Here is a 22,346-nt window from a genome sequence, read left to right as displayed (position 1 = left end):
TTATTCGCGCGAGTATTCAACATACATTATAAAATCAAAATATTTTTGTAATTAGATCAACATTATAAAATATCAAAAACTTTGAGACCCCTTAAAAACTTCGAATTTTATCTCATATCTACTCTTTTTAATGAATATTGTTTTTTTTTCTTTTAGCGTCATATCTATGGTATCCAATTTTATAAAATGTGTTGATTGGCTTAAAACAGTTCAAATTATGAGAAAAATCAAGCACACTTTCTCTAATCATAACTTCAATCATCAACCTAACAGTAGCAGTAGACTTAGTCTAAATAGCGAAATTTCTCAGACGAGCTTTATCAATACTGTCACAATTATTTCATTTATTTGATAGAATTGGAATCACAAATTGTGAATCATAGACCATTCTACAAATTACAACTGAGGTCTGAGGTACCTGTTAGGTTGTTCCAACAGGAGGCCTTTAAACAAGGGACCAGGTCGAGGTGCTCGACTTATTTTTCGACTTTGAAGTTCGGGTAAGTGCAGGTTTTCGACTGAAATTCTGCGCAATTTAAGTCAAGCAAAATGTCGAAATATACCAAATTTTGGCCGAAAGAGTCAAGCCATAGGTCAAGCGCAGTCGAAACAAACCCAGTTTTGATCAAGAAAGTAGAAAGATAAGTCGAGCACTGTTGAAAGATACCTGATTTTGGTCGAGAAAGTCAAAAAATAGATCTTCAAAATTTTCAAAATCTAAGGGTTCCTTTGACAAAAAATGTAATTTCTGCCATTTTTTTTTTCAAATTTTGTTTTAAAGATCAACAGATTTAGACCAGATTTGTTAAAGAAAGATGATTCACTTTGTAAAGTTAATTCGCGATGCAGGAAGTTTCCATTTTACAGTCATTTTTTTTTTTTCAATTTAAGCATCATCACAAAAAATTCAGCTGAAAAACATACTTTATACTATTATGATTTTTCTATAATATTATTTGGTGCCAGGAAAGTTCAAACTTACCAAAACTTCGTTAAAAACGTCGAAACATCCGAAAAATTGGTCGCGGCGGTCATAAAACACCAATTTTTTTTCAATTAAATTGAATTTTAAACCAATCATCTTGACCCGGGACTTATTACTGGAACACTTAAATTAGCTGGGAAACTTGGAGTTGAATTAGCTGGGAAACTTGGAGTTGAATTAGCTGGGAAACTTGGAGTTGAATTAGCTGGGAAACTTGGAAATTTGTTAGGAAATTTGGAGTTGAATTTTTCGGAAAATAAATAGATTCAGCCCTTTTTTTATTGTTTTGTTATTTTTTTCATACATAATTTTTTATAATCTTTTAATCCAGGCTGAATCTAGGTATTTGTAATGGATGATCAGCATTACGAAGCCAAAGTTGGCACTGCCTAGGCACACAATTAAATATGTCAAATTAAAAATTTCTGGATTGTAGGTTTGTGTATATGTAAGTCTTTAAACTTGTTAAAAGTTTTGCCGGAACAAAAGGCAAAAAACGAACGAAGAGAGTGCTCTTGCTGCGAGTTTCGCTTACAATCCACAAAATGCGCAGTTTGGCTTCGTAATGAGTTAATAGCAATTAATTCAACTACGTTTTGCATAGTATTCAGAATATGAATTTTAGAAACAGTTTTTTTTTGCCATTGCTACTTTCGAGTTTGTTGTTTTTATGCTTAAAAAGGCAGCTATGCTTTTTTTTGCTTGAATTATTAGCGTAACAAATAAAGAAGACGGGTCTCTGGCATATTTTCAATTGATCAGATTTTTTTGTTTGATTTGGCTTCATATTTTTCATAAAAGATCTTCGCAACTAATATTTTTATTTAAAATACTTGCTATGCCTTCTGCTTATGAAGAAAAAGTTAAAGGGTTATCATTGCAAAATTGCGTGTATTAAACAGTAACTTCAGAATTTTCATCCGAATGTCCTGTAGGTAACTAAATTTTTCTTCTGGTGAAACTAGTCTTGATTTCTCCAACAAAATTGATGTTATAATGGTTTCCTTCTCATCAAGATCATTAGTGAAAACCGGCTCTAAAAGTGGATGCAAAATTACCTTTGCAGAGCTCCAAATTCCCTGTGACTTGATTACAAATTTGAAGAAACTTTTGTTTTTTCTGTTTACCAAAAGTTTTTCTCATTCACAAAATCAGTATCAAGTAGTTTGTAATTTATTTTACCTGTATTACGAATTTGATGATGCCAAATTACTTGCTTAATTATATTTCTTTCGTACTGAGAGTCTGTGTTCACATGAGTCGCATTTGCATTTTAACGTTAGATAACGGGAAAAAAGCACTTAGTTTTAATCAGCAAGTTGGCTAAAATTTTAAACCCCTGAAATTTTTTAAAGTTACGATTTCCACAATATGGTGGAAAGTGAGGGGGTAAAAAAAGATCGAGAGCGCTCCTTGCCGTTGTATGCATGACGGCACAGAGTACATCTGCAAAAACGAATCAAATAATTTTGGTGGAAAAGTTATTTGGTTTTAATCAGCAAGTTTTAATCAGCAAAAAGCACTTAGTTTTAATCAGCAAGTTGGCTAAAATTTTAAACCCCTGAAATTTTTTAAAGTTACGATTTCCACAATATGGTGGAAAGTGAGGAGGTAAAAAAAGATAACGTCTCAAATGGCATAATTCCCAAACGGCATAAAACGAAAAAAATCTTCGCAAATGGCATAAACTCCATTCAACATTTGCATTGATTTTTTTCGAGGTAAGTTTGTTTGTGAACAATGTGTCTAAAGTAGTAAAGAAGCCAATACAATTACTGATTGAAATTTTTCCTTATAAAATTAACAGTTCTTCTCAAAAACCCGAGCTTGTTTTACTAATTAGTTAGTTGTGATCAATTTTTCCAGCTAAAATTTCACTCAACAACTGTTTGGAAGCTATTATTTCCAATTTTTTTTTCACATATTATTGTTCCTGATAACATAGAAAAATATTAGTTGATAGAAAGCCTTAGAGTTTCAGTAAAAAATTAAAATTTATGCCATTTGGAAAAAAACTTCAATTTTATGACATTTTGGAATTATGCCATTAGGGATAAAAAATTAACATTAAAATTTAATTGCCAAAAACTATTACTTCGATACTTTGTAATGAATTTACGCAAAACTCGGACTAATTGAAAGCCAACAAAATAAACTTTTTTACTTCAAGACGTCTATATGAAGTTTCATTGTAAATTTTGTGAAAAGGGTTTAGTAAGGTCACTAAATTTTGCCGAAGTATGTTTGTAATTTTCAGATCAGAAAACCAAAATTTTCCATAAAAACAACCGATCAAAAAGCGTAGTGCTGTTTGAATTATTAGAGTTATGCCTTAAGTGTCTTAGTTTTAATTTTCAAACTATTTTTTTTCAAAAGACACCGTTAGGAACGTACTCGGCCAAAAAACAACGGACAGACATGAGAGAGAAAAAGTTCTTAACTCAACTATGACTTTTCTCTTTTTAAATAATGAGCTATCGGATGTAAGAAACAACTATCTTATAATGAGTTTACATCAAATAATGATACCAAAAATAACATATATTTTGTATACTTTTTGAACTAAATTGGTTGCAACAAGTTTGTATCGCATTATATATATCTGGAGCAATCACAACTCGGCCAGTGAGTTTGGATTGGTGATGATCTGGCGGGTGAGTGCCCAGACTGCTTTGGCTGCTGAGTCCAGGGTGAGGGGGGAGTGGGGGGCGAACAGGTCCACAGAGGGGAGGAAGAAGTGGGGACATTTCCTGCATTGCAGACATGACAGCAGTTGCAACAGCACGCCTAAAAGGAAGGAAAAATAAAACAGGAAAACAAAACAAAAAGAAAAAAAGAAGAACAAGAAAGAATCAGTGGTAAATTTGAGTGCATGAAAATATGGAAAAACATTAAACCTAGATGAATGAAAAGAAAAAGGAAAAAAGAAAGAAAAAGGAACAAAAAGAATAGGTTGTAAATTTAAAAAACATTGAAACTCTAAAAAAATTTCTAACTATGGTTTTTTCAATGATTCAGCATAGAATATGACTCAACCCGCGACTTCTTCAATGAGAATTTGCACAACGTACCAAATTGCAAATATTGAACTTGGATTTTTTTTCAATTTGACACAAGTGATCTGGTTTGAAATTTTTACTCGTTGGTTTCAGCCTTTTTCTGTATTTTTTTAACATAGAATGTGGAATCACGACTGAAAAGGATTCAGTATCACTCGAGCTTGTATGGCTTTTGTTTATGGAAGGTACCTTTTATAAAGACCTTTATGAACGTTTCGATTGAGTGGTCTTAAGCCTGCGGACGATTAAAGAAGAGAACTCTGTTGCAACCCTGGTTAAGAATTACCAGCAATTTTTTGGTAGTTTTCGCAGGCTAAAGTTCAAGCAACGAGCACCGATCCTGGGGAGCGGTGGTTGAAGTGGTTTTGTCGCCGCTTTTCAAATGAAAGGTCGGATGTTCCAGTCCGACCATGATCCGAGCTCGTTGCTAGAGGCTAGGGCAATTTTACACAGCCCAGAAAAACAGCCAAAAAATTTGCATGTGATTCCTAAGCTGGGGCTTAACAGTGGTTCTCTGAGAACAGCTGAACAGCTCGTATGTTGGTCCTTTCTCTTGTAGACTAATCGTCTTAACAGTGGTTGTTCTCGATCTTTCGACTGAGAGGTGGAGACTTAGTGATTTAATCACTGCTGTAAGTCACTAGACTTCTGACAACAATTTTTGACTCTGTCATAACTTGTTGAAAACTGCTCAGGTAACCCACCTATGATTCTGTCTCCGAGACAGGCGATGTCCCAGTCCATCTCCCGCGGGTGTTTCTCACACTCGAACATCACCAGCGTCTTCAGGTGGTAGTTCTTGATAGGCTCATCTCTAAAATTATATCTTAATATCTTTAAATGAGTTTTCTTTGATTTGACAAAAAATAATTACTTTCTAATCAGCAGTAGCAAAGTTTTCTGAAGCAAGAAAAAAGTTATTCCGCTGCTATTCAAATAATACAACTTTATTTCAATTGTTGTAGTAAAAAATGAAAAAAAAATTTCTTCTTAATTTTGAAATTTTCGGGAAATGATTTGATTTCTAATATCTACAATAGACAATTGTGTTTAATTTGAGTAAACAGGTTAAGAGAGAATGAAACGATGGAGCCAAGGTTTCAATTTAATGCAAAAGTCATCGCAATTCGAACATTTACCTTAGATCCAAATTTCGATCCCGTAGAGTCTTCAGAATACTCAAGCAGGTTTTCCTACAGCCTCCAGAAAGTAAAATATTCTCAGCGTCATTGAAACAAAGCAGCCAAGCGTCGTTTTCTGAAGTCGGCGACTGTTTCCCCAGCACAAAATGAGGATTTTCGCGTGACAACATTGAGAAACCTTCATTTTTCACAGCGGCGACTACTTCGGAATGAGGCCAGTGAATTTGCGGCAACGGCCATTGAGCCGCGCTCCGCGGCCAAATTCCTGAACACTTGAAAGCTGGAATTAAAATTACACTAAATTTATCAAAAACTTGCAATTTAACTTCGCCGCTGTTCGAGTCTTGAAGAGCTTTAACTACTGTTGTTTTTTGTTGTTGATGTTGTTGCTGATTTTTCTCAACAGCTCGTAGAAGTAAAGTTTGGAACTTTGACCTCATTTTTCTGGATGAAAGATAACCAGAAGCGGTTATAAATTCGACCCAAAGAGACATTGACCTTTTCCGACCGTCACTCAACTTGAGAACGGCGCAGCCGGGAATCGAACCGTCGTCGACAAAATTGAAAACTCCCATTTGGTTAAGAAATAAAGTAATTTCAAATTCAGTTGATGAAACAACACGAAGACCTTCGTAAATTCCGTTTTCGTTTTGAACCAGAGAAGAAATATAGCGAGGCTCTTGGATTTCGACTTCTTTCAATATGGATGTTACAGTTTTCATAACATCTGAAATCGCTTTCCGGATTTTGGCGTTTCTGGTCATAACTTTCTCCTGGTAAAATTGATTCAACGGGTAAAGTAATCTAGTTTGATGATCAATTGACATTTCAATGTTTCGGAAAAAATACTAACTACTCAATTAAAAAATGAGAAAACTTGTGTTAAGTTTCTGTTTTGAAATTCAGTTTTAAATTTTCAATTATTTTTTTTTTCAACTTTTTGTTATCTCAGGCTATCACTACCTACGATTAGATTTTTTGAAATAAACTTATTTGGAAACCAGACCTTGATTGTAATTTCATAGCATGAAGAACAAGCCCCACTGATTGGCTCAATCATTCGACCAATCACGTTGCAGATTGTGAGGAAATGTAGTTCCTTTTAGTGTGTAACTTCCCGACCGGGTACAAAGGGTTAATTTACAAGCTGGGCTCTTTCACTGGTGACAACTCGATGGGAGGAAAATGTAAATAATGGGAAATGGATTGCGGATCTCCCATATCAAATAGCCCGCACCCTTTATCACATTCGGTTACTACTTAATTGAAAGCATCTTTGCCACTAATTAGGCTTCTCTTATGAAAAAGTAATTGGAAAAGGGTTTCATTAACTTGTGGAAATTAACCATATCCAGTTCGTTTTCTTTAAAAGATAATAAAAGTAGACGTAGGCTCTTTTTAAGGCACTAATGCACTAATTAGGCTCTTTTTTTTCTGGTCAAAAATCTTTTTGCTGCGAAAGTTTAAAACCTATAAAAAATATTGGGACCAAGTTGAAAACTTCCCCTCAAATCAGTTAAGGGGGTTGACATTAACTTTTGGTCCATAATTTCTTCTACATGAGAATTCGCAATTTGTTGAACATTTTTAAAATAAAAAATACAGGCTAGGACTTATTTAATAGAAATAACGCAACCTGTTGACTTATGTCCAAAAACATTCTTCTTATTATTGAATTACATCTGCCCGGGTTCCAGTTTTTCTTAACGCTCGCTTAAAAAAGAAATTTATAATGGACTGTTTTATAGAATGCATTAGCGACAACAATCGAGTTATGCATTCCCGTTGAGCACTATTTAGTTTTTCACATCTAGCGCCTGATTTCTTTAAAATAAAAGCAGTTGGATCTTGCTACCAACTAAACTTACCCCTTTCCCCCATTGTACCCAGCAACAAATATCCACCTCTATCATGAGCCCATGTTGCCATGTAGTTAGCAAGCAACATCCAATAGAGAGATTTTTATCTCAACAAGAAAAAAGTTTAAAACATCAAAAAATGTATTAAAATTTTTTGATTGTTAAAATGTTGCAAGTTTTTTTTTTTTTTTTTTTTTGTGAGGGGCGATTTAATAGGTCAAAAGCTACAAAGTTTAGAGGTAATAGCAGCCAACTTAATCAAAAATTCCATTATAATTAAGTTGAGAGTTCAGTGGAATTTGTAAATTTTTTGTCATATAGCCTGAAAAACTCCCCTACTTCTTTCTCGAAACAGATAACTCTTTTGAAATCGATTCATGGCTGAAACGGCTTTAACATGCGATATATCACTTTTCTTTCCACGGATTTTTTTCTTTTGTCAAAATCGGTTAGAAAAAAACGCAGGTTTTTATAATTATTTTAAGGTCAACTTTAGTAAATTGACAGGACCAATACAGGAGTAAAGTTGGACCATTATCTAGTTTTCTGATAATCTTGTGACACTTTCTTGTTTCTTCGAAATTCAATTTGGCAGACCTGTTTGCGAACATCCCCAGCAATGACGGAGACAGATTCTCTCTAAAAACAAAAAGAAGCTCATTTTCCCAATTTTTGGCCCTTATTTTGGTTTAAGTCAAATTTTCCTATATTTTTGGAAAAACATGCAATGAGTAGATTCTTAAAAAGCTTAATGCGGGTTGTTAACCGCGCATATAAGAATGAAAATTACAAAATTACTATAAACGTTCAGAACGACGTCATTTTTCAACGTCTTTTTGTTTCACATTGCTGGGTCTGCAGTTTAAATTTGGAAAATAGTATCATTGAGAAACTTCAAATGGTCTGATATTTTAAATTAGAAAGTGGATAAAGTGGATTTACTTAACATTTGAATTCATGTTAAATTTGATTCCGTGTTATTTTAATTGAGTTGTCGTGAATTTTGGGTAAATTGATCGGCTGTGGCTAATTAACCCTCGCCTTACTTCCACAAAATTGACATTTTTCCTTGTTAACAAAATCAACCCAGCGGCGCAACTTAAATGTTAAGAGTTTAAATCTAGACAAGATAATATAAAATAGTTTTAACTTAACTCTCAAGAATAGGTGACATAACTAAATAACCTTAACTGTAAACATGTTTCTTATTTGATTCTAAGTTATAAAATTTTACACATTAAGTTCATGAATAGGCCCGTTGTTTACTTTGCTTAACAGCGCGCTAATATCATTTTGATTTAAAAAATTGGTTTTTTGATGAGGAAGGTTGTTTAAATGGATTGGAATTTTTAAAATTCCTTGAGCAATTAAGTGTTTTGTTCAGTGCAGGCCTTTTCTAAGCCTCTTTGGAGCTAGTCTTCGAATCTATTCACAAGCTTTTATTTTCCAGGGTAGAATTAAATTTTTTTAGTAATCATTCGTTCTTTTTTCCAGTTTCATTTTTTGCATTTCCATCAAGAGTTTTCAAATCCTTTCGAAGAAATACTAATTGAGTGCTTGAAAACAGGTTCATCATACACGCATCGACATACAAACTATAAAGAACCAAAAAAGTACCTGAAATTCATTCAAATATTTCCCAGTCCGGTTTATATTTACTAACATTTATCAACTTATCCCTAATTTTCTCTTTTTTTTTCTGCAGGTATAAGGTTGCTTTTTAGACTCCCTTGACAATTGATTTATTTGACCTGTGAAATAATGTCTCCCTGCTAAATGTCAACTACTTGGGGGAGATTTTAATTACCTTTTCCCACAGCCGCGAGTGAGCAAGATTCAATTACATCAATCAACACATAAAAAATCAACACCCAAACTGGGTCGACTACAATTGTTTTGTGAAAACTGAAATAATAGAATTGAGCCAACAAACATAAAAAGTCAGGAAAAAATTATAGCTAATAAAAGGCAAAGTTACCCGACCCAAGTGCGGTGCAAATATCACATAATATTTCAAAACGAAATATCCTGAAAAAAATGAAAATATTTAAGAAAATTAATTTTTCTAATTATTAAGGTTTCAAACTTTATTTTTCAGTTTTTTTTATGCGTGATGAGAAGTCGCGAGATTCAACATAAAGTAACTTTCATAATGATAATAAATAAGGCAAGAGCTTAAAAACCCATCGGATATGAGTGATTTAATACATACACTTCCCCTGGAAAATCACCACTCAGTCTGGAAAACGAAAATATTCAGCCCAGTTTATTTTATGACAATATAGCTTATAAATTTTTTTGAAATTCAAATTACAATTGAAAGAGATCTGAGCAGAGGTGAATTTAGGGGTGGGTGGGGAGGGGTGTAGAATTGTTAAACTTTTTTTGGAGCAAGCGATTGTTGCCTAAATCCAGAAAAGCTTCCTCAACCGGATGACAGCGTCAGGGCTCGTTTTTTGCTCCAAACACTCGCAATAAGGGCGATGCATTCACATCCTAACTTGAGATTTGAAGAGGACTGAGCTTGGAATCAAACTGATACAGTGAAACTTTTCCGGATGGCATTTCATATCCCAGAAAAAGAAAAAAATTTTCAAAAATCAATCTCCAGGTTGATCAATGGGTAGGAAATCTACAAGTATAGACGTGGATGTCACAGAAAATCCAATTTAATTTGACATTTTTTGTTACCTTTTTCTTAAATCTTTTAGCTGAATTGCCGTTTTGTCATTGCCAGAAAATCAAAAATAGCTACATTACAAAATTGCGAAATTAAATTAAGTGAACACGGCACGTAAAGTTTTTTTTTGAAAGAAATGAAACTATTTTTTTTTTCATTTATGATTTTGTTTGTTTCTATTTTCTGGTCCTAATGTGCTTCAAATTAATCACAGAAATCAAGTTGTTTTCGTGGCATTTAAAATTAATTTTCAAAGAACTTTTTTTTCCGTACTGCAAAACTGGAAAAATCTAGAGTCGTAAATGGTCTGAAATTCATTTTTGCCGAGTTTTTAAGGAACTCAATACTCGAGTATCTATTTTACTATATAATGAGTTTTTTATAAAGATTTTCTCAGTATCAGAAGGACTGTCTATGACTTTCGCTTTTTTGAGTTATTTTCAGTTCGTTCTAACATTGGTAGGCGCAAATTACCAAATTATCAGGTAACCGTTTTATTGCTACAATTTTTGAGACCATGAATGAAAACCAATGCTTGTTAATTAATGCTTGTAAAGTTGAGTGACGCACAATACATCATTTTGTACTTTAAATAGCGTGTTTGCTGCCTAAAATTCTGAACCAAATCCAAGTTTTTCTCTAGCTATCATGTTTTCAGGTTTTATTTGTCAGAATTGATTTAAAAAAGACATCGAAGGGTTCTGAGAATTTTCAAGTTTTAACCTAACTCGAGCGCTCTTGTTTTTCTTCAGGTTACTACGAGTTTTTAAAGTTTAATTCAGTAATGAAAATATTAGTGTCAAAAAACTTTGTTTCTGAAACTGTCTAAATTTGGCACAACGCAACCAAATTTGGATTTTTTGTAAAGTCAGATTTAAAAGATTTTTTTTTCGAACTAGTGTTCTCTGATAAAATTTTGATGTATATTTTATGAAACACTAGTTTCAAAAAATTCTTGTTAGTGTCTCAAAGCCCGTTAAAAAGAAAATAAAAACCAACTGATTGTGTTTTTGCAAAAGTAGAAAAAACTGCTCATAATAGAGCAAAATTTTAAAAATCTGACAGCCCTTTAACTTGACTCGAATTATGCTCAGGACAGATTGCGCTAAGTTATGATCTACGAAACTCCTCCCCCGACCATCGTTTCCTCTATTGTCTCTGAACTTCTAAGACAATCGTCCTCGGGGAAAAACAGCGGCAGCGGTTTCTCAAACCACCAAGATAGATTGCGCAAAATTATGATCTGCAAAACTCCTCCTCTGATTGCCATTTTCACTATTGATTCTGGACATGTCAAAAAATTGTAATTACGGGAAAATACAACAAAAAGGGTAGTTACAAAAGGCTAACATAGATTGCGCAAAATTTGATCTACACTAATTTTCCTCTTCCGATCAATGTTTCCTCTATTGATTCTGGATTTGCAAGAGAAATATCAAGTTGATAAAAATAACATTAATGATTATCATGAAACGATTGATTGCGCAAAATCATGATCTACGGTACTCCTTCTCTCACTACCGTTTTTTTACTGATTGTGGCCATTCAAGACAAGAGTTTTCGGAAAAACCAATGGCAACGGTAGTTCCGAAATGCGAGATAGTTTCTCAAAAAATTTGATCTACAAATCAACTCTTTTGCTTTATTCATCCCGGTCGAACCAAACTGGCTTTGTTTTGACCAATTTTTTCGGATTCTCTGTAATTCTTAGAAAATAAAAAAGAGCAGCTCTGATGTTTTTCAACACCAACTAGAAAAGTATGTTGAATATGGTTTTTTCTTGAATATACTGTGTCTGAATTTGTGTTTGACTGTGTTTCGACTATACTTTGTGTTCGACTAGTTTTCGACCATTTTTTCAATTACGTTTCGAAATTGCGTTGGACCAAAAGGGTTGTTTTGACCACGGATTTTGGGTCGAACAAAATCCGTGTGTTCTACTGAGTTCGGTCGAAGCACAAGTCTTACAAAATCACAAGAACCAACGCTGATCGGTCGAAGCACAAGAACCAACACTGATTAGCAAAACTTTAAAGTGAAATACTTTTCATCAATAGAAAACGATCCTATGAAAAAGGAAGAAACCTTAATTACTTAAGCATTTAAATATGCGATGGTGTAAGCTTTTTAACAGTTTCTTCATAACTCATGAGTCTGGAGAAAGCAGCTGGAGAAAGCCAAAAAAAGAGAGACACTGGAATCACTGAGCTGAAACGACTCGATAAAGCTTCAGGTTTACCACAACTTGGCCGATTACGGCTGCAATAGTGTTACCATGTGAATACTTTTTTACTTAAAAAAACGGCCTGGAGTCGCAAAAAAGGGCTTCGCTCAACAAAATAACTCAGGCTGGAAATTGTGGAAATCAGAAAATTGGACTGTGCTTAGACAGGCTGGATAGAATTTCATAGATCCTCTTTGAATCGCAGAAAGCACAGTTATTATTATTAAGCTGCCAAAAACAAATTTTTATCATTGCTTGCAAAAGGGCTTTTAGGGAAAAATGCGCATTTCTAAAAACATGACCAACAAAAAAACTTGGCCTCAAGATTTTGAGAAAAAAATAGCTTGTGAAAATTGCATATCAAATACGGTCGCCTCAGTTCTGCTATGAAGAGCTCTTGATGGCTGTAAAAAAGCACAGTCTCAAATCAAGCCCTCGGCTTACAGTCAAAATTGTTGAATTAACCAAGAAAAGCTCGCCAGTAGAAAATCTACAAGGTATGCTACGAGCAGTCATTGTTTCAACTGTCACTACAGTTCAACAAACTCCTAAGGACTCGAACATCAAATATGAGCCCAAGTTTTTATGAAAATCTCCGATACGCATATCCGATATTCCGACGAGCTATATGCATCATACGACCTTCCATCAGATTGGAAAACAACAAGTACCAGCGTGTAGATGAAAGGCTCAACGAAAATGAAATTCCAGTTCAATTCCAGAAACTCTAGTTAAATGAAATTCCAGTTAACTACTGTTTCCTCAACCGATCTTTAACTTGTGAGATAATTGTCCTCTCGAGAAAAAACAACGACAACGGTAGTCAAAAAAGCAAAGATAGATTGCGCAAAGTATTGATCTAAGATACTTTTTCTTGGACTACTCTTTCCTCTGACAATTTTGAACTTGTAAGACAATTGTCTTTTTGAAAATAAAAACGAGAACGTTAGTTACCAGATGGATTTTAACGGGTTCAGTCATTCAGACTTCATCGTTGAATATTCTAGAGGCATCTCCACTAAGAACAAGGATAGACGGTTACTGCAAATAGCACAGAATGTTCCAACCATAGTATTAAGAAATACAATTTTTTTAATCCATTAAAAACAAAAAAAAGTTAGAAAAATTTTAAAAATTTCACAGTGTTTATTTTTTTTCTTATGCATGTTTTTTTTTTGGAATTTTTTTTTGAAAAATTTGATTCCCAAAATAGGGCCTAAAAACTAAATTTGCTCGAGTAAAACCTGTTTTTCATGGCTTAAAGAAGCTATTGCAAGCCATGCCCGCTGACCTTATTAGCTCGAAAAAAGGCCAAAATTTAAAAAATTCAAACTAGAGGAAAATTTTCGAAATTTTTAAATGTCGATCGATTTGCGAGTAAAAAGGCATTATTAAGACATGTAACTCGACCCATCCGATGAATATTTGTGGCATCTGTTGTTGCGTGGTGCGTGGTAAAAAAAAACAAAAAAAACATACTCGAATACAAAGGTCCTGCACATTTTTCAAACGGACGAACAAGCTATCACAAATATATTACAAAATTAATTTACAATAATTGTGTTATTTGTGAAACGCTTAGTTCTTTTAGCACTGCAAGGCTAGAATTCTTTCTTCAGGTACCGTTTGCGAGCAAATTTTGATGAAAAAAATGTATGTTATATATTTTTATAGTCAATTAAATGTTGAAATTAGCTGAAAATTGTTTTTTGTTGTCGTGGAAAATTTAATTCGAACAAAAATGAACCTTAGACCAGAAAATTATTTCTGGAATTCACAACAAACAATCAAAAAATTTTCACCAAGGAAGTTTTGCGTAGATAACACTATCATCCTGGTTTAAATCTCTGAAGGTTATCTTAATTCGAGCCCAATATTGTATGATCTATATTGTTTTATTTTGCCTAATTTCACCCCTTACAGATCTTGGGTCTCATGTTATGGTTCGCAAATTTTCTGGTAGTTTTATACGTATTCCTTTTGATGTAATGAAAATCGTATATATGCAAATATGCTGTTAGTAAACTAAACAAACTCAAAAAAAATCGAATCGTTGTTCATAATTTTCGATTTTTTTTAAATTTTTTTTTGTGGCTGCCTAGTTTGGATTTTGAGGTTCAGTCATTGATTTGAAGTATTTTTTTAAAAATGTTTTTGATTTTTGAATTATTGAATATTCAGCGGAATCATATCTAGTTAAATACAACATAAAATAAAACTTTTTAAAAATTTTTAACATGTCCAATCGAGACTAAAATTGATTCAAAGAAGTGAAAATATTGAAACAAAATGGTTTTTAAGCTTTTTTTTAATACCTAGCGCCAAGTATTCTTTTCCTACAGCTAATTACGCCTGTTTTAATGTTTTTGATTTGCTGTAAATTTGTTCCTGTAAACCATGTTTTTGTAATTTCTTATCCTGGTCATTACTGTTTTCAGAATTTTCTCCATATGTATTCACATTTTCTGCAAAATGAACACTTTTTAGTGTTCTGGAAGTTTCGGGGAAATCGAAGATGTAAAATAATAGCAATGTAGGATGTAATTCTGATCCCAAAAGAAAGTAAAATTTTACATTATGGTATCAGTTTTCAGTCAGCCCCTAAATATCGAGTTTGTTTTTCTAAATCCGAAAATTGAGCATTTTTGGAGCAGTAAATCACAACGTCTTACCTTTTCAAAATCCTTTTTTATAAGAAAATGAGTTTTTTTTGACAAAATTTTTTTGATTGAATCAAGAATCTTTTTTTTTTAGAAAACACAAACAAAATTGAGTGACTCATATCTTTTCTGGGTCATGATATATTGTCACTTTCTTTTTGGGACTCTCAAAATTGGCTAATCAAGATACAATGCGTAGAATTTTTAAATTAGGATTTCAATCTCATCGTGTCACTACAAAATATCCTGTCATTTAGTCTAATTCAATGTAAATTTACTCTAAACATTTAGTTAAAAACCAAAAAACTATAACCATTTTTTTTTTGAAACTGATGCAAATTTTGGAATTTTTTATTTGGAATTGTTTTAACATGCAAAACTAAAAATTTACTCAGTTTTGCATTCAGTGGAAAAGGAATAAGAGCCGGGGTAGTCAAAAACAATTTTAAAAACTATTTTTAGAACCAGGGCGAATCTGGCATTTTCTCGAGGGGGATCAGGTTTTTTCTTCGAATTAAGATAAAAATCAAAATAACTGATGACCTATTTTTTGGCCGACGAAATAGATTTTGCGTGCTGCTCCAAATCACTATAAAAACCCTATTTCTGCAGGCAAAATGTTGGGAAAATGCAGGCCAAAAAGGCGTTCTTAGGCAATTTTTGAAAAAATTTGATCAAAAAATTGCGTTTTTCAGCGCGCGCTCCCTCCTCAAATTTAGTATATATTGGCTGCAAAGGTGTTTTTAGAACATTTTTAGGGTAAGTCGGTCGAGAATGGATGTTATGAAATAGTAGGGGTCCAATCCCTGAGAAGAGGGGGCAGGGCGCCCGCCCTCCACCTCCCTAAATCCGCCCGGGCTTAGCACATAGTTTAATCCCATTTTGTGAAGTTGAAGCGGTCTGAACAACTAATTAAATAATTTAAAAGAAAGAGTTGCATTAATTTTGCTACTCTTTTTATATTATCCTGTAATGTAAGAGAGACTATTTTAAATTTTTTGTATTGTGACAGTTGCATTGTAATCTCCCGGAACTACGAGGGGCATAATGGAATATATTTGGATTTGTGGTGATGCAGATAGTTAAGTTCACCTATTATACTACCCTAAGTAGAGTTACCCGAATTAGTGGGGGAAATCTATTGTTATAATAAATGATCATTTTTTCTGGTCTCCGTTTTTTGGCGCGGTAGGTTTCTTTTTACTCCATGATGTGTTTCATTTGCCAATTCTGAACGTAAATTCTGAACCTCTTAATTAAAAACAAAAACATTGAAAAAACCTGGAGGTCGTCCGGGTTCAGATTGCAATCTTACAAGTAAGTTCAATTAAATGAAATTTTCCTTTAACTGCATGTTTGTCTATAATCTTAATTTTTTGGAATAATAATTCAAAAAATAATCGGAAAAACTTCGGATTCCAAGAATCAGTTAATCAGTTTGTTCTTTTGACGTCATTGGCTATTGATGAAGAATTCATTAAAATTAATTGGACGAAGGGCTAAAATATGTTAATTTGAAGGAGTTTTTAATATCCGTGTTTTGGTTTGAGAAATCCCCTGAGCACTCAAATTTAAATTAACAACTGAGGATTTAAGTCATCAGTCAAATGCTTCATTTTGAGTGCTTTGGAGGCTGTTTAAGCAAATTGGGACCTCCTTCGAGTTTATTAAAATTTAAAGACTCCCGTCTTTTCAATTTAAAATTAACGACAGTAAGCGAACTAGCCGAGGTGCGTGAAGTTAGCTCCCGAAAGGACGCAAAATAAAACTGCACTCGCTTAGTTGAATTTATCTCAAACTCACTAAATTTTAATCTTTGTACATCACTATTTCTCTTCTAAAGTTAATATCTCGTCACTGAATTTAGATCGCAGAAGGAGAAATTCTTATCTTTTCAGATAAAAACCAAAAATGGCCATCGAACTGATACAAAATGCGACAGCCGAATACGAAAATCATCCAACTGGAGGTCAGACATACACTCTTGATTGGACTCGGCAAGTCTTTGGACCAATTGGAATTGTTGGAATCATTTTCAATTTGCTAATTGTCATCACAGTGTCAAAGTTGGAAATGAACAAAGGTTCGGCTATCACTTCATCTTTTAGAGGTCCAAACAAAGGAGAAAATTTTACAACCTTTAAGCTAATATCCCACATGTTGATATCTAACAAATCTCCAAAACTTTCTTTTTCGGTCATTTTTGGTTCAATGATAATAAAATTCAGACTAGAATTCTCATCATTTTTTGGCTGAGTAGATGTCGATCTCGGATTTTCTGAAGGAAAACAACTGAAAACCACAGCAAGTATGTCGACTGCATTGATTTTGCGAGCTATCACAAAACACTATACACACCTTTGTGTGCCTGAATTTAACGCCCCAGATGATTTTTTTTAAAGTAAAATGGTCAAAAATGCCATGTTGACCTTTGTTTTGGAACATCTTGACCATTTTGTTATGTGGGGGTGACCAGGGGGTCTACCTGAGCGAGGAGGGGCATCTCCTGTTAATTCGACTTCTGTTTTTATCTACTTCATAAATTAATTTTGATTGAGAAATACACTCAAAATATAAAATTAATAACTTTTCCAAAAATACTCAGCAGAAATATATTTAATATGGGTCCTAGAGCTGATTGATTTAAGGTCCTTCATGCCTCGCCATTCAACTCCTCGCATTCTGGGACTCCATTGCAATCATAGGAGATGCCATATTCGAGATGACATTCAAATCAATTCTCAATTTCGACATTTTTGTCCTGGATCAATTCGGTGTTCTGTGCAAAGTTCTCAGAAGTTTTGATTGGCTTGGAAATCATTCGGCCAACTGGCACGTCGTCATCCTCTGTCTAGACAGGTATTGCATATCTGCCTTTTCGAAATGTTCCGATCTTTTTTAGGCCGAACAAAATGATTTTCCGAGCTCTCGTAAATCACTATAAATTGAAGACTCTCTTTTGACCAAATAGCAATGGCAGTTTTTGATAAAAAACAGACCAAAATTGCGGTTTCTTGGCGCCCGATCCCCTTAAAATTAGTATAAATTGTCGCGGTGCCTAAGGCCCCTTTAGAAAAATTTTAGGATTGGTCGACCCAAAATGGATATCATAAAAAAAGAAAGGGGGTCAGAAATTACCCTTTGCTTGGTAAACGGGTCGAATTCCCGAGAGGTGAGAGAGAAATTCCCGCATCCCGCTTCCCTGAATCGGCCCCTGATCTTATAAGTACTGCTTTTTCAACTTATTAGGAAGGTCAAGGTCACCAGTTAATCTTACGATCAAGTATTTTGAAATAAATTGAACCAGTAAGCATCTGTTGAAAATTGGATGAGTTGGAAGTTATTCATGACAGGGGAAAATCAACCATTCTGAACTTTTATATCTGAATACATTCCCGTCCAGTTCTTTTCAACCATCAACTTGTAGCTTAGCCAGTAAGATTCCAAAAATATTATTGACGTTCATTTTTTTGGCATTTCATTTCCCCCAATTACTTAATGGACATATTTTTTTAATTGGTTGAGGTGGTCAAATAATAGCAATTAGGCTATGACATGAATTTATCATGTTTTTTTTGTATAAATGCACATAATTTCTGGGATCTCATATTTAAATTTACAGGTATTTGTCTGTGGCAAAGCCAATGTTCTACTATGGTCAATGGAAGCGGAGACACATTTGGATCCTGAGTGTATGTTCCGTGGTGCTAACTTGGATCTCCCAACTACCCTTTCTTTACTTCTTTCGCAAAGTGAACAACACCTGCGATCTTGACCCTGGATTTTTCCCGGCCTTCGTGCTGAGATATTTCATCAAGTTCCAGGCATATGTGATGTTTTTTGCTGTGCCCGGAATTCTGATTGTGTCCATGTCGGTGGCTTTCATCTACAAGCAAACCAAAAAACGACCAACAGAAGGTATGAAAATGTGGTCTCAGATATACGAAGGACCAAAAACCCTAACGTTTTTAACCAATCAACATGATTTAAGCGGTATATTACTGACTGATTGTAGCGCTCAGTTTTTCCTAGTTTTTATTTTTTGTATTCTGATTGGCTAACAAAAATTTTCCTATATTTTGTCCATCTGGCTCGAGTGATTCCACCGATAATTTATTTAAAGTTTTTGTTTCGAAATGGTCTATATCTGTAACGTCTCACAAAAATACCCCATCTGTGCTCATGTAATTTGTTTCTCCCATTCCTTTTCATATAACCGAAAAAATGCAGTTTTGAGTTGATGTCACATAGCCTTTGTTTTCTGCGTCCGTAGGTGGTAGCCTCTCCTCTCCCTCAGATAATTTTTTTTGTTCGATATGTTTTTGTGATTTCGTAACTGTTTTTTTTTGCGTAAATTTCACTCTTCAAATGAAAGTAAGCAGACTTCAAAGAACTAGACTTTTTTATTCCACGAAACGTTTTGCGCGGAAGTATGTGGGATGCTTTAAGACTATTTGGCTGTACAGTCAAACCCAAGTACTCTTTGCAAAAACGAAAAATGCTAGTCAGAAGTCCATTTGAAACTTCAGATTCCAAGGGAGGATTTCCAGTTATGACAGAGTCTTTATTACTATATCGCTCCTGTTCGGACCGTGAAATTGCTTCTAATTGTCATTATAATTGATAATTGAATGTGGTTTGAAAAAAAAGTCCGTTTTATTTCATCATTATTGAAACAAATCGTTTTGTTTTAATTTCAACCATGCTTAACAACCCACCATCATTCAAGACTGCCATTTTTCGAATAAGTTTTTTCCTAAATTAAAAAGTCACGATACGAAAAAAAAAGAAATAACAATATAAAATGCTTTGCAAGCAATCTAAAAAGTAATGAAAAAATTTGCGTCCTAGAATTGCTGCAGGAAATAGAGCTTGCTCATAAAGTTGAAAAAAAAACACATTTTTGCATAATTTTTTAATCATGCGTTAAAAATCTGACGAATAGATATTTCAACTAAGTCTGTTTACATTGATTTTAAAACTTTTAATAAAAATAATTTTCATCGATGTCAATTTTATGTCGCAGGAGCCTAACTGATTCCTTATTTTTGTAACAGTGGTACAAATTTGTTCAAAGTAGCAAACTTAAAAAATTTTTAAGCAGAGTTTGGTTAAAGTTGCAAAAAATCTATGAAGTAGTATGTCTTTGTTTTTAGGGAGAAAACTGTCCGCCGAAAGAATCCGAACTGAGTTGGCTTATCGTCGTATGATCATCGCACTCATCATATCCTACATATTCATAGCGTCAGCTGCTTCTGTGGCCATATATGTTGGTCTATCTCAAGGCCATATATGGGCATACAATCTGGGCGACGGACTCTTGGTCACCCAGAGTTCTCTGAATCTTGTGTTCTACATGTTTTCTGGACCTGTGTTCAGAAATGCCCTTTGGCGCGCAATTATTTGCAAATAAATTATGGAAGTTCATGCATGGGAGCTAAATTAAATGCAAGTGGTTTTTGAAAAAAACGCATCATTCAGAAGGTTTGAAAAATGGAAAAAAATGATAATTGTCTTATGAAAACTGTAATGATTAAGTAGAGATGATATTTGTCCTCGATTATTCGTTATAACTTTTTATTTGCGGTTGGCAGTATTGAAACTATAGATTGCGTAAAATGTATCAAAATTTATTTATTGGGTTTGTTGCTAAAAGCAATTTTCGAAAAATGTATCGGTGCTAGTTATAGTTTTGATATGATTTGGAAGCGTATACCCTTAATTTTAATTCTTAATGTTGTAAATCATAAACATCAAAAAAAAACAGTTGACTGACGAGTAAAACTGCTGTTTTGAAGTTTACGAATGAATCACTTTCAAGCCATACTTCAGTTAACTTTCATTCAGAGGCGGATCTAGATTTATTCGAGGGGGGGGGGGCGGATTTTCAAAAAGTATCAAAAATTTTTCGACCTCTTTTTGTCATCCATATTGATTTTCCGAGCTCTCCCAATGCACTAAAAAGACGCGCGCTCTCCCCTCAAAGTTAATATTTCTTGGCGTCGAAAACGCCTTTGAAAAATTTTAGGGTCCGTCAGCCAAAAACGGATATCCCAAAGTAGTACAAAAGGGGACCCTTCGGGTCAGCAGGGGGTCGAATCCCTGAAAGGGGGCGCCCCCCCCCCCCGTCTCCACTAAAGCCGCCCCTGCTTTCATTGTTTAAAAAAGTGTTTTCATCAATCACAGATAGGCCTCGCTAGTTACCAAAGTGTAATCAGCTTGTCAAGTGGCGTCTCTTTGTGCGAAACGTTTTTGCTTTTTGAATAGAGTGCCCACAATAAAAATGAAAATCATTAAAGAAGTCAATGGCTTTTAGAAACCCTTCCGGTACCCAACGGAGGCTGTTTTTCTATATATAAATTTTATGTTGCTTATCCATCCTAGTTTTCTCGTTATTTCAGTGCAGAAGTGATCTATTTCTTTTATAGTTTAGAAGTAAACAGTTTCTGGAAAGAAATAACCAGAAATCAGTTCATTGCTCAACCGAAACGAGATAAACATGCTTCGAGTATGCACAATAACAGTAGCAATACAATGCAAACTTACACTTGTTATAACAATTTTTTTTTTGCTAAAACAAGGAACCTTCATCAAGGCCTGTAGCCCCGTGGATGGAGCAAACGTCTAGAAATGAGAAGGTCAGGGGTTCGCGCACCACCAGTAGACTTTTTCTAGCTAGAAATAACCTAAATTTAGCTAATTTCGGATCAGAATTAGGATGAGAAATAAAGAATTTAAAAAAATCCCTGCCTCTATTTAAACATTTCAAAAAGAATTTCTGACCAGATATTAGATTAGATACAAAGTATTTCAAGTCAGAAATAAAAAATTTTCTCGATATGGGTTCTATTTCTGAGGTGTATGTACATTTCTCTTCATAGTATACTTGAGGTTGATCTTCGTAAAAAATTAAAAACTATTTTGTTACTTAAAACATTTTTGAAACAAACATTTTCCTTCTATCGTATAACTTCACACTTTTCCAATTTTTGCCGATTTTGTCAATTTTTGTGCATGTTTAAACACTTGATAAAAAAGTAAACATTACTTAACTTCAAAAAATCTTAAAGGTTAACAATAAACAAGCAATAAACAGCAAAAACAATAGTTCAAAAAATGGACTAAACTTAAAAAACATTGATCAGCTTTCTCAGGAAACATTTAAAAAACTACAACAAAACTTTTTTATAATTTATGTTATTTGTTTTTTTGTATGCGATGAAACATTATACAAACGCAAAAACAGTGAATTCGACATAAGTGAAAAATCAAAAAACGAAGAGAAAAAAATTTTTGAAGAAAAAATTTTCTTAACTTTTTCTATGATTTTAGAAGAATGATTTCTTAATTATTTAAAACTTTTCTGGCTGCCAAGAAAACGCTATTTAAATCTTCAATTTTTTCCTTCAAAAAAAAACAAAAATACTGTCGACCATTTTTCACAAAAAGAGCGTTACTTAAATGCTGTTTTTTCAAAAGTCGTTTGAATCACGACTATAAACAAAAACGGAAAAATTAAATCGCACCCGGATTAAATTTCTTTTCAAAAGGTTATGTTCGGAACAAAAGTTGTCCATTCATAATTGTATAATTGACCTGTGAAATAAAAATAATTTCAACATGTATGTACACCGCATCAAACGCACTCAAGTATCAAAACCTTACCGAATTGCAAAACCACAAACAATATGATGAACCTTCAGTCTGTAAGTAGGTGCAGCTCGGAAAGATGGAATA

At 33.9% G+C, this 22,346-nt stretch overlaps 2 protein-coding genes across 2 annotated transcripts; one reads left to right on the top strand and one right to left on the bottom strand.

The window, feature by feature from the left end:
- Positions 1-3,467: 3,467 nt before the first annotated feature.
- On the bottom strand, positions 3,468-6,210 carry LOC134847769 (protein mab-21-like 2). The gene is made up of 3 exons (XM_063864985.1): positions 5,184-6,210; positions 4,749-4,858; positions 3,468-3,772 (listed from the first exon to the last, which is right to left on the bottom strand). Exons 1-3 carry the CDS (start codon positions 6,011-6,013, stop codon positions 3,597-3,599), a joined length of 1,116 nt encoding a protein of 371 aa, XP_063721055.1. The 5' UTR covers positions 6,014-6,210; the 3' UTR covers positions 3,468-3,596.
- Positions 6,211-16,236: 10,026 nt separating this feature from the next.
- On the top strand, positions 16,237-20,100 carry LOC134848481 (C-C chemokine receptor type 1-like). Its single transcript, XM_063865957.1, has 5 exons — positions 16,237-16,339; positions 16,508-16,692; positions 17,258-17,468; positions 18,232-18,527; positions 19,766-20,100. Exons 2-5 carry the CDS (start codon positions 16,521-16,523, stop codon positions 20,020-20,022), a joined length of 936 nt encoding a protein of 311 aa, XP_063722027.1. The 5' UTR covers positions 16,237-16,339; positions 16,508-16,520; the 3' UTR covers positions 20,023-20,100.
- The last annotated feature ends 2,246 nt before the right edge of the window (positions 20,101-22,346 follow it).

The sequence above is a fragment of the Symsagittifera roscoffensis genome, chromosome 6, assembly GCF_963678635.1.
Source record: "Symsagittifera roscoffensis chromosome 6, txSymRosc1.1, whole genome shotgun sequence".
Classification (NCBI taxonomy): domain Eukaryota; kingdom Metazoa; phylum Xenacoelomorpha; order Acoela; family Convolutidae; genus Symsagittifera; species Symsagittifera roscoffensis.
The sequence above is the reverse complement of the archived record's forward strand: the minus strand, read 5'-3'. Positions and strand labels throughout refer to the sequence as shown.